Genomic DNA, 15,195 nt, shown 5'->3' on the forward strand with positions numbered 1-15,195 from the left:
AGAAGTTAAACATTAGATTAAAAGAAGAGGCTTACAGTGTTGCCAAGAAGAATAGTAAGCCTGAGGATTGGGAGGGTTTTAGAAATCAGCTAAGGATGACCAAGAAATTGATAAAGAGGGAGAAAATTGAATATGAAGGTAAACGAGCAACAAGTATAAAAACAGATTGTGAGAGCTTCTTCAAGTATATAAAAAGGAAGAGATTAGCAAAAGTAAACGTGGGTCCCTTAGAGGCAGAGACAGGAAAAATTATATTGGGGAATAAGGAAATGGCAGACATTAAACAAATATTTTGTATCTGTCTTTTCAGTAGAAGACACAAAAAATATACCGGAAATAGTGGAGAACCGAGGGTCTAATGAGAGTGAGGAACTTATTGTAATTAAGATTAGCAAAGAAAAAGTACTGGAGAAATTAATGGGACTAAAAGATGACAAATCCCCTGGACCTGATGGCCTACATCCTAGGGTTCTAAAAGTGGTGGCTGCAGAGATAGTGAATGCATTGGTTTTGATTTTCCAGAATCCCCTAGATTCTAGAACAGTCCCTGTGGATTGGAAGGTAGTAAATGTAACCCTGCTATTTAAGAAAGGAGGGAGAGAGAAAATAGGGAACTATAGGCCAGTTAGCCTGACATCAGTAGTAGGGAAAATGTTACGGACATAGTAATAGGGCACTTAGAAAATCATAATATGATTAGGCAGAGTCAACACAGTTTTATGAAAGGGGAATCGTTTTTGACATATCTATTAAGTGTTTTTTGAGGGTGTAACTAACAGGGTAGATAAGGGGGAACCAGTGGTTGTAGCATATTTGGATCTCCAAATGGCATTTGATAAGTTGCCACACAAGAGGTTGTTACTCAAGATTAGGGCTCATGGGATTGGGGGTAATATATTAGCATGGATTGAGGATTGGTTAACGGTCAGAAAACAGAGTAGGAATAAATGGACCATTTTTGGGTTAGCCGGTTGTAACTAGTGGGGTGCCGCAAGGATCAATGCTTGGACTTCAGCTGTTCACAATTAATATCAATGACTTAGATAAGGGGACATAGGAACGTAGGAACAGAAGTAGGCCATTTAGCCCCTCGAGCCTGTTCCACCATTCAATGAGATCATGGCTGACCTGTGACCTAACTCCATAGAGTCATGTTAGTTCCATATCCCTTAATACCTTTGATTAACAAAAATCTATCAATCTCAGATTTAAAATTAACAATTGAGCTAGCATCAACTGCCATTTGTGGAAGAGAGTTCCAAACTGCTACCACCCTTTGCGTGTAGAAGTGTTTCCTAACTTCACTTCTGAAAGTCCTGGCTCTAATTTTTCGACTATGTTCCCTAGTCCTAGACTCCCCAACCAGCAAAAATAGTTTCTCTCTACCCTATCAGTTCCCCTTAATATCTTGAAAACTTCGATCAAATCACCCCTTAATCTTCTAAATTCCAGGCAATACAACCCTAATTTGTGTAATCTTTCCTCATAATTTAACCCTTGGAGTCCAGCCATCATTCTACTAAATCTACACTGCACTGCCTCCAAGGACAATATATCCTTCCTAAGGTGCGGTGCCCAGAACTGAACACAGTACTCCAGGTGTGGTCTAACCAGGGCTTTGTATAGCTGTAGCATAATTTCTGCCCCCTTCTGTTTTAGTCCTCTAGATATAAAGGTCAGCATTCCATTAGCCTTTTTGATTATTTTCTGTACCTACCCATGACATTTTAATGATCTAAGTACATGGACCCCTAAGTCTCTTTGGATCTCCACTGTTTCGATCTTTTCACCATTTAGAAAGTTCTCTGATCTATCCTTTCTAGGTCCAAAGTGGATGACCTCTCACTTGCCTCCATTTGCCACAGTTTTGCCCATTCACTTAATCTATTAATATCTCTGTAATTTTAAGCTTCCATCTACACTGCTTACAGTGCTGCCTATCTTCGTATCATCGGCAAACTTGGCTATGTAGCGCTCTATCCCATCATCTAAGTCGTTAATAAATACAGTGAATAGTTGAGGCCCCAACACAGATCCCTGTGGGACACCACTAGTCACATCCTGCCAATTTGAGTACCTGCCCATTATCGCTACTCTCTGTCTCCTTCCGTACAGCCAATTTCCTAGCCAGGTCTATAATTTTCCCTCAATTCATTTAACGTACTGCATTAGGGTTAGGGTTATGTGTCCAAGTTTGCTGACGATACAAAGCTAGGTAGGAAAGTAAGCTGTGAGGAGAACACAAAGAGGCTGCAAAGGGATATAGAAAGGTTAAGTGAGTGGGTAAGAAGGTGGCAGATGGAATATAATGTGGAGAAATGTGAAATTATCCACTTTGGTAGGAAGAATAGAAAAGCAGAATATTTTGTAAAAGATGAGAGACTAAGAAATGTTGATATTCAGAGGGATTTGTGTATCCATGTACACAAATCTCAGAAACATGCAGGTTCAGCAAGCAATTAGGAAGGCAAATGGTATATTAGCCTTTATTGTAAGGGGGTTGGAGTATAAGAGTAAGGCGGTCTTGCTACAATTGTATAGGGCTCTGGTGAGACCACACCTGGAGTACTGTGTGGGTCTCCTTGCCTAAGGAAGGATATACTTGCCTTAGAGGGGGTGCAACAAAGGTTCACTAGATTGATTCCTGAGATGAGGGTTGTCCTATGAGGAGAGATTGAGTGGAATGGGCCAATATTTTCTGGAGTTTAGAAGAATGAGAGGTGATCTCATTGAAACGTATAAAATTCTTAGAGGGCTTGACAGGGTAGATGCTGAAAGGCTGTTTTCCCTGGCTGGAGAGTCTAGAATTAGGGATCATAATCTCGAGATGAGGGGTCGGCCATTTAGGACCGAGATGCGGAAAAATGTCTTCATTCAGGTGGTTGTGAATCGTCGGGATTCTCTACCCCAGAGGGAAGTGGATGCTCAGTCGTTGATTATATTCAAGACTGAGGTCAATAGATTTATGGACACTAAGGGAATTAAGGGATATGGGGAGAGGGTGGGAAAGTGGAGTTGAGGTAGATGACCATCCATGATCTTATTGAATGGCGGAGCAGGCTTGAGGGACCGTATGGCCTACTCCTGCTCCTACTTCTTATGTTCTTATGATTTTATTCTTTTTCCTGGTTTTCTCATTTAATTTTTTTTATTATCCCTTGTCCCTTCTACAACGGTGTTTATCCTTCTTTATCTCAAAGCCTTTTTCTTTCCTTTTCTCCTCCTGATAATTTCTCACTATTTATTTTAGCTAAACCCTTTGCTTCTATTCCAACAGCTTGATTAATCCTGCTCTCCCTCTCTAGTCTCAAACTCAGATTTCCCCATCCTCTGCCATATTAGTTTAAAACCTCCTCCATTGCTATAATTATCCTCTCTGCAAGGATATTGATTCTGTTTTGGTTCAGGTGAAGATTGTCCCTTCAGGAACGTCTTCTCTTGTTCCGGAACTCATTCCAATACCCCATGAATGTAAATCCTTCCTTCCTATACCAGCCATGCAGCTATGCATTGACCTTTATGAACTTCCTTTCTTGTCCAGATTGGCGGTGAAGCAGTCTGGAGATCACCACCCTTGAGGTCCTGTTTTTCATCTAGTGCTTAACTTCTTAAACTCCCTCTGCAAGACTTCATATGTATTTCTATCCATGTCACTGATTCCAGGCATGGACACGTGACTTTGGATGTTCTCCTTCCTTTACGGAAGTTTTTCTACCCACTCTCTGATGTCTTTCACCCTGGCAACATACCATGACTGCAAAATGGCTATCTATTCCCCCGACTATAGAATCACCCATTGCTATGACTCACCTATTCTTCTGGTCAACCTGACTCTCACCCTGGTGGGTAGTCCTTTGCTCCACAGTGCCACCATGTTGCTCAGGACCATTTTCCTTTAAGTCACTATCACAGTCCACCTCACATTTGTCCAATATTATGTATCTACTGGACAGTTCCAGTAACTCAGGGGTTCTCTGCACCTGCGAGTCCTATCTCCATCTGCTTTCTTTTTTCCTACACTATTCCTATGTTCTGAACTGTCTAGCACTGCCTCTTCAGTGACCATATTCTGTATAGTATGACTCAGAAACCCCATATCCTTTTGATGCCGTGGAATGTGGCAGTTGCTCCTCGAACATGGAGATGCTGTGCTTCAGAGACTCAATTTGATAGTGCAAATGTGCTGTCTCTGGATGCACTGAGGATTCATGATAGCTCACATATTGCACTCCACCCACATTATAAGGGTTCTCTGCATTGCCATCTCCCTATATCTAACTTAAAAATATAGACATAATGAATTACTATGCAGTAAAGTGACTGTTGTCATGTAAACAAACACAGCGGTCATTTTGCACAGTGAGATCCCACACAGAACAATGAGATGAATGCACGGTAAATTTGCTTTCGGGCAGTTTTGGTTGAGGGAGGAATTTTGGCCAGGAGAGCACCACGCTGTTCTTTAAATAGTGCCATGTAATCTTTAACATGTACCTGAAACCACATTTTTAACAGATTTACATGAAAAGAACAGCAAAGATCAGAGTGGGCTGACACGATAAAGAGCGTAATGGTATCATCATATGGCCCGAAACCAGACTTTTTAACCTCACTTTCAATCCATTTGCATTTGTTCAACCAAATTAATTATGCTAAATGAGGCTGTCATCACTTTTTCTCGTCTCCTTTGCTGATGGAAAACTTCCTCACGTCACTTTCGTTTGTGTATTCGAGTGAAGAGTGATCCTCCCAGTGTCATTGGAAGCCTTCATTTCACCACATGACATTTCTTCAAGCATTTTAAGTGAGGAGTGACAATCCTTTAATGTAATTGAAACTCTCCACTTCTCCTCGATCCTGCAAATGCAGCTTAAAGTGGTGCCAAACGTATTTAACTTTGGCTTAAGATAGTTTTTTGCCCTTTCCCATACCCCTGTATTATTCACCATCTTCTGTTGGAGTGGGTGTACAGGTCCTTGTTCCCTGGGTTCAGCCACTCTAACTGTTTGCTGGGAGATGTATCAAAGTGGCCCAGGTGACTTGCCTCTGAAATGTTGATGATTGTGTATAGAAATTGTGTATTTACAGCATTTTCTGCCTTTAGGTTTGCAACACTTGTTTTTCTGTCACTTCTGATGAAATTAAACTCTTCTCATTCTGTTGGACTTAGAGTTTGGACTGTCACAATCCAGTTCCCAGTAGACACAGCCTGAAGTTGAAAATGATTTGTGACACAATTCAGAACTAAATTGGTAAACTTCAGGTCGAAAGAATGGTTGGTGTGATAATCATAGAATAGAACCGTAAAGCACAGGAGAACCATTCGGCCCATCGTGCCTGTGCCAGCTCTTTGAAAGAGCTATCCAATTAGTCCCACTCCTCTGCTTTTTCACCATAGCCCTGCAAATTTTTCCTTTTGAAGTATATATCCAGTTCCCTTTTGAAAGTTACTATTGAATGTGCTTCCACCACCTTTTCAGGCAGTGCATTCCAGATCATAACAGATTGCTACGTAAAAAAATGTTCCCTCATTTCCCACCTGGATTTTTTGAGAAGTTGAAATATTTCTGCCAGTACAGTAAGGGGTGCTCTTCTGAAATTGGGGCAGTATAAAAGGACCTTTAATGTCAATGTGGTCTATGCTATACCTGACCTTTGAAAGCTTGGTGCTGATACTGAGTGACAAAAATGGATAAGTGTTTCAATGCCCATCCCTCAACTTGGTCAGCACCTGAATTCACTCCCAGCACCAACCCTCTCCATCAAGATAATCGAAGTCTTTAAAACGGGATCTGTACTGCCCATGATAAAATAAATATGAACACTAGAATAATGTGCTATGGCTAGAATTTAGCTGCACTGTATCGCCAGTCATTATGTCCCCATTAAATGTACAGATTTTTAACAGCAATATACAAGTTTGTAATGGACTCTATGAAGTCTGTTCTGTTAAATGGGGAAGGAAAGTCTATAAGGGTGCATTACTTGTTGAAATAGTCCCCCATTTTATAGAAGAAAATAGGCTGAGCAGAATTTTTTTCAGTTTTAGTACAAATATTGTTTCTTACTGGCCTGGAGAATCTTGAATAAGGTCTTACTTCTGATGGCATCAATGACGGGGAGCGTTCTGGAGTGACTCAGACCAGCCCGAGAATCTCTCTGGTACGCCCAACCCTGGGAAACCAACACTATAGACTGGGAAATCTACCTTGTAAAGAAAGAAAAAGCTCCAGGAATGTGTTCCAAGGCAGTTACACACTGATAAACCCATCAGACTTTCTTTATGTATCGGTTTGTAGAATGAAAGGTCATGACCAAAGCCAACTGTAACATGACAGATGTCTCATAAATTGTACCCTGCTGGTTGCAATGGGCTACAGTGTAAATTGAATTCCTCAATATGTTACTGTTTTGAAGCAGACTGTAGGATTCATTTTATCTGTTATCATGCATGTTAACCTAAACATAACAATTTAGTACCTAATAGTTCACATCTAGTTATATTTAGCCAATGTCATGTTTTACATCTCTCCTGAAAGTGTTTTATTGCTTGTCCTGCTGTCGAAACGGGTGTTTCATCTATTAGCACAAGTGCTGTGATGGGGTTCAGATGCAATATTGCAATATATGCAACATTATAAAAGTGGAAGAATTCACTGACAAGTAGGCCCAATGATTTGGGGCAGCACAACATCCCATGACAAACCGTGTGAATTTCTGCACTAACCACCAATGGCACTTTTGTGTAAAAAGTGCCGGAAGCAGTGAAAATGCTGATTTCTAAGTAGATATCAGCAATAACAAATATATTTGTCCTACTGGTGATTGTTGAAACTTTCATTAGTTTGAGTGAATCTTCCACCCCGACATTATTAAGAGTTCAGCTACAGACTATCAGACAATCCTTTCTTTGATATCAAATGTTTATGGTTTTGTTATCTAATGAATAGTTCGGTGAGGTGGTGTGGTGGGATTTTAGTGCAATAATGTCGAGTGTCACAGAGCAAGGACTGATGAATTGAATTGTGCTTCACTCCCATTTCTAAGCTGAACTGCATTGAGAGCTGAGGTTGCAGGGATAGAAAATTGGAGGAGAGAGTTAAAGATAGGAGGTCCTTGACAACTCCTGGCAGGCAGCTATAGGGGAGCATTGACTGTGTTTTGAGTGCAGACCATGCACCCACCCTGCAGGCACCAACCAAGGGGAGTTGAAGAAAGGAGTTAAAAAATACAAGAAGATGAAACTTACCCAAAATATCTCTCATAAAATTTAAAAAAGACAGTTGGGTAGAATTTTATGTTATATTTGTATTGAAGATTTAATGCATTCACATTGACTTTCTCTATCTGGTATATAGAAACATAGAAACATAGAAAATAGTAGCACGAGTAGACCTTTCAGTGTTTCGAGCATGCTCCGCCATTCAGTATGATCATGGATGATCCTCTATCTCAATACCATATTCCCACTCTCTCCCCATACCCCTTGATGCCTTTTGTGTTTAGAAATCTATCTAGCTTCTTCTTAAATACATTCAGTGACTTGGCCTCCGCAGCCTTCTGTGGTAGAGAATTCCACAGGTTCACCACCCTCTGAGTGAAGAAATTTCTCCTCATCTCAGTCCTAAATGTCCTACCCCGTCTCCTGAGACTGAGATCTCTCGTTCTAGACCCCTCAGTCAGGGGAAACATCCTCCCTGCATCCAGTCTGTCTAGCCCTGTCAGAATTTTATATGTTTCGATGAGATCCCCTCTCATTCTTCTAAACTCGAGTGAATACAGGCCGAGTCAACCCAATCTCTCCTCATACGACAGTCCTGCCATCCCAGGAATCAGTCTGGTGAACCTTTGCTGCACTCCCTCTATGGCAAGTATATCTTTTCTTAGGTAAGGAGACCAAAACTGCACACAATACTCCAGGTGTGGTCTCATCAAGGCCCTGTATAACTGCAGTAAGACATCCTTGCTCCTGTACTCAAATCCTCTTGCAATGAGGGCCAACATACCATTTGCCTTCCCAACTGTTTGCTTTCAGTGACTGGTGTACAAGGCCACCCAGGTCCCTTTGTACATCAACATTTCCCAATCTATCACCATTTAAATAATATTCTGCCTTTCTGTTTTTCCTTCCGAAGTGGATAACTTCACATTTATCCACGTTATACTGCTTCTGTATGTATTTTCCCACTCACTCAACTTGTCTAAATCGCCTTGAAGCCTCTTTGCATCCTCCTCACAACTCACAATCCCAACTAGTTTTGTGTCGTCAACAAACTTGGAAATATTACATTTGGTTCCCTCATCCAAATCATTGATATATATTGTGAATAGCTGGGGCCCAAGCACTGATCTCTGCGGTACCCCACGAGTCACCACCTGCCACCCTGAAAAAGACCCATTTATTCCTACTCTCTGTTTCCTGTCTGTTAACCAATTTTCAATCCATGCCAGTATATTATCCCCAATCCCATGTGCTTTAATTTTGCACACTAACCTCTTACGTGGGACTTTATCAAAGGCCTTCTGAAAATCGAAATACACCACATCCAGTGGTTCTCCCTTATCTATTCTACCAGTTACACCCTCAAAAAACTCCAGTAGGTTTGTTAAACACTATTTCCTTTTCATAATGGATGTTAGGGAACTTGGGGAAATAAATAGTGATGTCTTGAGGAGTGTACATATTAGAGAGAGGGAGGTGCTGGAAGTCTTAACGCGCATCAAGGTAGATAAATCTCCGGGACCTGATGAAATGTATCCCAGGACGTTATGGGAGGTTAGGGAGGAAATTGCGGGTCCCCTAGCAGAGATATTTGAATCATCGACAGCTACAGGTGAGGTGCCTGAAGATTGGAGGGTAGCAAATGTTGTGCCTTTGTTTAAGAAGGGAGGCAGGGAAAAGCTTGGGAACTACAGACCAGTGAGCCTGACATCTGTAGTGGGTAAGTTGTTAGAGGGTATTCTGAGAGACAGGATCTACGGGCATTTGGAGAGGCAGGGACTGATTAGGAACAGTCAGCACAGTTTTGTGACAGGAAAATCATGTCTCACAAATTTGAGTTTTTTGAAGGGGTACCAAGAAGATAGATGAGGGCTGTGCAGTAGACGTGGTCTACATGGACTTTAGCAAAGCCTTTGACAAGGTACCACATGGTAGGTTGTTACATAAGGTTAAATCTCATGGGATCCAAGGTGAGGTAGCCAATTGGATACAAAATTGGATTGACGACAGAAGACAGAGGGTGGTTGTAGAGGGTTGTTTTTCAAATTGGAGGCCTGTGACCAGCGGTGTGCCTCAGGGATCGGTGCTGGGTCCGCTGTTATTTGTTATTTATATTAATGATTTGGATGAGAATTTAGGAGGCATGGTTAGTAAGTTTGCAGATGACACCAAGATTGGTGGCATTGTGGACAGTGAAGAAGGTTATCTAGGATTGCAACGGGATCTTGATAAATTGGGCCAGTGGGCCGATGAATGGCAGATGGAGTTTAATTTAGATAAATGTGAGGTGATGCATTTTGGTAGATTGAATCGGGCTAGGACCTACTCCGTTAATGGTAGGGCGTTGGGGAGAGTTCTTGAACAGAGATCTAGGAGTACAGGTTCATAGCTCCTTGAAAGTGGAGTCACAGGTGGATAGGGTGGTGAAGAAGGCATTCAGCATGCTTGGATTCATTGGTCAGAACATTGAATACAGGAGTTGGGATGTCTTGTTGAAGTTGTACAAGACATTAGTAAGGCCACACTTGGAATATTGTGTACAGTTCTGGTCACCCTATTATAGAAAGGATATTATTAAACTAGAAAGAGTGCAGAAAAGATTTACTAGGATGCTGCTGGGACTTGATGGTTTGACTTATAGGGAGAGGTTGGATAGACTGAGACTTTTTTCCCTGGAGAGTAGGAGGTTAAGGGGTGATCTTATAGAAGTCTATAAAATAATGAGGGGCATAGATAAGGTAGATAGTCAAAATCTTTTCCCAAAGGTAGGGGAGTCTATAACGAGGGGGCATAGATTTAAGGTGAGAGGGGAGAGATACAAAAGGGTCCAGAGGGGCAATTTTTTCACTCAAAGGGTGGTGAGTGTCTGGAACGAGCTGCCAGAGGCAGTAGTAGAGGCGGGTACAATTTTGTCTTTTAAAAAGCATTTGGACAGTTACATGGGTAAGATGGGTATAGAGGGATATGGGCCAAGTGCAGGCAACTGGGACTAGCTTAGTGGTATAAACTGGGGGACATGGACATGTTGGGCCGAAGGGCCTGTTTCCATGTTGTAAACTTCTATGATTCTATGATTCTATAAATCCAATTTGACTTTGTCTAATTCCGTTGATATTTTTGAAGTGTCCTGTTATCACATCCTTTATAATAGACTCTAGCATTTTCCCTACCACTGATGTTAGGCTAACCGGTCTGTAGTTCCCTGTTTTCTCTCTCCCTCCTTTTTAAATAGTGGGGTTACATTTGCCACACTCCATTCTGCAGGAACTGTTGCATAATCTATAGAATTACTGAGATGTAAACCGATTTCAGGTCTTTCTTAAAATAGCAGACAGAGGAATTTCATACAAATACATTGACACATCTGTTTCTAATATCACACAGCATAGTTTCAACTCCTGAGATGTAATTGCCATCAAAAGGAAAATCAGAAACACTCCGTGGAGTGCTTCAGGTAAACTCTTAAACATGTGAAATGCAAGGAGAATTGTGCTGGCTACTTGTTAGCTGATTGAATTCACCACTCCCAAACTGCATGTAGAAAAAGTATAAAATCTCTTTAAGTATGGCAGTGCAAAGCCAGCAGAGTGACAGGACTTAATGAAACCGAGGGGCAGGAGTGTCTTTGTACCAATGCTTCTAGGAGAACTGGTCCCAGGACTAACTTGTCAGACATCAAAGTAAAAAAAAAGACCCAGAGGCATTATTGGATAGTGGTTTATTATCTCACCTTGCGAATATAATAGAAATAAGAAATATTAGTTGAAAAAAAATTCAATAAAGTGTCTGCATACTTCATAATTCTATGGGTTAATCATTGATCTATTGGGCTTCAGATACTTAAAAACTCATTGGAGAAGGATTAATAGTTCATTTCACTTTGAGATGAATTGTGAATATGAATCTCTTTCGCATGTCGTATTTTCTTTTGTTAATAAAGTCAGACATCAGTTACATTTTTCAGCAAGGGTCCAAAGGATTAAGCTGAAATTGTGGTAAGCCACATTTAATTAAAATATTATTGCAGTCTGAAAAGTCACGTGGACATGCTGAGTTCCCCCAAGCTTAAAACTAAATGCGTTTGTTGTAAACCAGTAAGTTGTGATGGCCGAGCTGCAGTAACATTTCTTCTGCCTTTGATTTTTTTTCTTCCCCCCCCCCTTGGTCCCAGGGCCTCCTTCCATCCCAAGGAATGTGTTTTCCAATATCAACGAGACGTCCGTCATTTTGGACTGGAGCTGGCCGACCGACGCGGGGGGCCGCAAGGATGTCACCTTCAGCGTCATCTGTAAGAAGTGTGCCGGTGGCCCGAGGCAGTGCGAGCCATGTCTGAGCAACGTTCACTTCGTGCCTCGGCAGACGGGCCTGGCCAACACCACGGTGACGGTGGTCGACCTGCTGGCTCACACGAACTACACCTTTGAGATTGAGGCCGTGAATGGGGTGTCCGGAATCAGCTCAGTGCCGCGACAGTTTGCTGCTGTCTCCATCACCACCAATCAGGCGGGTAAGTCACTTGTTTGCTCCTTATTTGAAGAGGCAAAAGAAACAAAAGGACAAAATTCAAGAGGGATTTTGATGGAGTAAATAAGGAGAAACTGTTTCCACTGGCAGGAGGGTCGGTAACCAGAGGACACAGATTTAACATAATTGGCAAAAAAAAGCCAGCGGGGAGATGAGGAGAAATTTTTTTACTCAACGAGTTGTTATGATCTGGACCGCACTGCCTGAAATGGTGGTGCAAGCAGATTCAAAAGTAACTTTCAAAAGGGAATTGGATATATACTTAAAAAGCAAAAATTTGCAGGGCTATGGGGAAAGGGCAATGGAGTGGGATTAATTGGTAGCTCTTTCAGAGAGCTGACGCAGGCACGACTGACTGAATGGCCTCCTCCTGTGCTGTATGATTCTAGGATTCTATGAATCTTTTCTTTTTGGTCTGTAGATTTTGGTTGATTTTTTACAAATATTTTGTTTTAAACTGTGTGTGTTAATGACGTTATTGGGCATTGACTCAGAAGGGCTTCTGAACCCAATGGATGTGAGGAAACTTTATGATGGCTTAATTATCTTGTACTTATATAGCCAGTGCTTGCCCACATTGTCAATTATTCCCGTGCCATCCTACAAAACGCAATGTAATTCTGTTGGTACTGACCCAACCTCAGTGAGTTGCCCCTCCATGAGCAAAGGGTCATGTGCATGATGAACGCAATGGTATATAAATTTATTTTGCTGGGACAGGCGAATCAATTGGAGGGATGAGATTGTTCTTATTCCAAAGCCATTTTGTTTCTTTAAACTGATCGAACAGAAAGAAAGCAGGATGTACAACAAGGTTGCTATCTGCATTCGAGTCACGGGGTCACGATGGTTTGGGGGGTGGGGGGTAGCGAAAGGACGACACCAGGCAGCTGTTGTGTGTGCATTCATCGAATTACTGGCCACACCCATGACCTCCTCCTTTCACGCTGACTGTAATATAATTGTAGATGACACAATCCTCATGTATTTACTGACTGTCTTCATGACTAACCCTGCGACCTGTGCTACCATTCAGTTTCCTTCTGGTTGAACAGAGCTGACTGACTCATGCACTACACTGCATTTTATAGGAAGGCATACGTGTCTGTTTAAGTGAAAATATGCAGAGTTGTATCATTCCCACCCCTCGTAGTGGTGTGACCTGGCAACCTAACTCAGCCCTCTCTGATAGGTGAGTCGACTGCCAGTATAATGAGGATATTAACAAAGTTGATCCTGAATCGTCTACTGGTTTATGACTGTATTTGTGTTGACATTAATTCCAGTCTGTAACAGCTAGCTTCAGTAACAAATTGAAGCCAGCATTCCTGTGATATTATTAGCATTCATTGAATTCAAAAATTGATAAAGATGGGACAAAACAAAAGGATATTAATATTAATCATAAGCACTATCCCACATTTACTGCCTTACAGTGGCCTAGTGATACTTGCTCTGGTTTCCAACTTTAAAATAAAGGAACAAAAAAGAATGAAATGTAAAAAAAGTGTCAGAAACAGGACACTCACCATTTTCAGTGAAGAATATTTTCTATTTACTTGACTTTTTGGCAGCTTTTCCCAGTCTTTTCTCCTGTAGATGCTGATTCGTGTTAGGTAGGGTTCCATGAGTACTGGCAACTCTCCAGTACCTCACCCAAGTGGCCGTTCTTCTGGTGCAAGCCTAGTCTCTGAACTGTGATGCCACTTCAAACATGGGCAGTATCACAGCAGGAGTCATTGGACAGCGATCACAAGTGGGACCCCTGACTAACTTCCTCCTTCTTAGCCCAGGAGCACTGAGACCAATTGCCACACTCTCAAAACTGTTTCCTCGGCTGAGATCAGCTGAAATCACAGGCAGGGGATCAAACTCGAAATCTCCCTTGTCTGTATGGCTCAGTACTATAATTTGATGGCTCACTTACCCACTAAGACACCGTGGAGCTCAAAAGATGTCTTGGTATCTACTCATGTCGTCACTAGTAACATTGGTGTTTGTGTGTTATTAAAGTCAGTTTCACTTATGGAACAAGAGAAAAAAAAATATTTTCACAGGGATATATTAAGTAACCTCTGTTTATTGAACAAGTATAAGATAATACAATAGAGAGTGTAAATCATGTATCAGTTTAACATAAATATAGGTTTGCACAAATGAAAGGAACAGATGAGTTTATTGTTTTTAATCATTTAAAGTGCTCATGCTAAAAGACTTGTATAAAAGCAGCAATTGTTTAACTTGGATAGGTCTCCCCCAGTGTGTTGGCTGGAAGCCCCTGATCAGTATCTTTCCTGATGGAAGAATGTAGGGAATTTTAATGCACTGTATCCTGTGCCTTTATATTTGCAGGATTCAAATATAGCTAGCAGCATTTGTGGTCAGTACAATTAACGTCTACAAAATACACTGACACGCATAGTCTAAAATAATGCATAATATATACCAAACAGCGCACAGAGCGAATAATGGGTAACTGGGAGTGATTACAAGCCAGGGGCTCAATAAATGGGGATGATTTTCATATCACTAACACCCCGTTTGTGCTTAAAAAGGGAGGAAGCCATTTTCAGCAAAAATTAAAAGGATCCTCAGCTGCAATCCGAGAAAGCTGGATGAAGGTTTAGGGGACATTTTTATGGCAGTCGCTTGTGGATTTGAACTTTATAGGTTTCCAAAAGTTTCTGGTGTAGGTTCTACACATGAGGTGCCTGCTGCTCTAAAGTGCTGCATGCTTCCATTCCTGACGCTTATTCCCCTCGCCTTTAAGGTGCTGCTGCAGCCCTTTCACATTTGGCTGCCCCAATTTTTCACCTCCAGATCATCACACTATTGGGGAGCACATTTTACATTGGCAGCTCATCAACCATATTATAATGAGGACCCAGGACTAAACTGGATCGGGTCCCATCAGGAGGCCACTGGGTACACCCTTCCCAGTGCCCGCCTGAATTCGCCAAAAACAAAAATTGCCCTCAATGGGTTCAGATAGAACCATACATCGCAAGAGCGACCCATGAGTGATTGAAACCATTTACCTGAACCTTGAGATTCAGTTACTGTGAAATCACCTCAGAGCAAGGTATGTTATAAGATGGTTTTATTCAACTTTGGTTAGGTTTTTATGCCAGCACTGGTCATCAGCAGGGACTCCAACTGTCTCCAATAATACTAAAAGGTTGACAATTGTGACATTGTTTCTGCAAGTTTATCAAGATAATTTGTAGCCAATAACTGGTAAATTCAGTCATGATGTGGAGGTAAATTCAGTGACTAGTTTTTATTATATGGAGAATGCATACTGTAAGGTGATTTCAAGGTCTGTTTTATCAAGAGATTTCCCATGAGCTCTCAGCAACTCCCACTGTGGGATCCCTTTGCTTGATTGTTGCAGTCAAGGTCTGCTCTCAGGCACAAGTTTACATCTCAATCAACAGTATATGATTAGG

General features: G+C 41.5%; 1 protein-coding gene across 2 annotated transcripts in view; it reads left to right on the plus strand.

Moving 5' to 3' along the window:
* Positions 1-15,195, plus strand: part of epha3 (eph receptor A3) — a 218,528-nt gene that overhangs the window by 124,277 nt on the left and 79,056 nt on the right. For both annotated transcript variants that reach the window (XM_067993160.1, XM_067993161.1), the window contains exon 5: positions 11,394-11,729. In XM_067993160.1, the coding sequence (XP_067849261.1) occupies positions 11,394-11,729 (336 nt within the window). The remainder of the gene's footprint in view (positions 1-11,393; positions 11,730-15,195) is intronic.

The sequence above is a fragment of the Heptranchias perlo genome, chromosome 11, assembly GCF_035084215.1.
Source record: "Heptranchias perlo isolate sHepPer1 chromosome 11, sHepPer1.hap1, whole genome shotgun sequence".
Lineage (NCBI taxonomy): Eukaryota > Metazoa > Chordata > Chondrichthyes > Hexanchiformes > Hexanchidae > Heptranchias > Heptranchias perlo.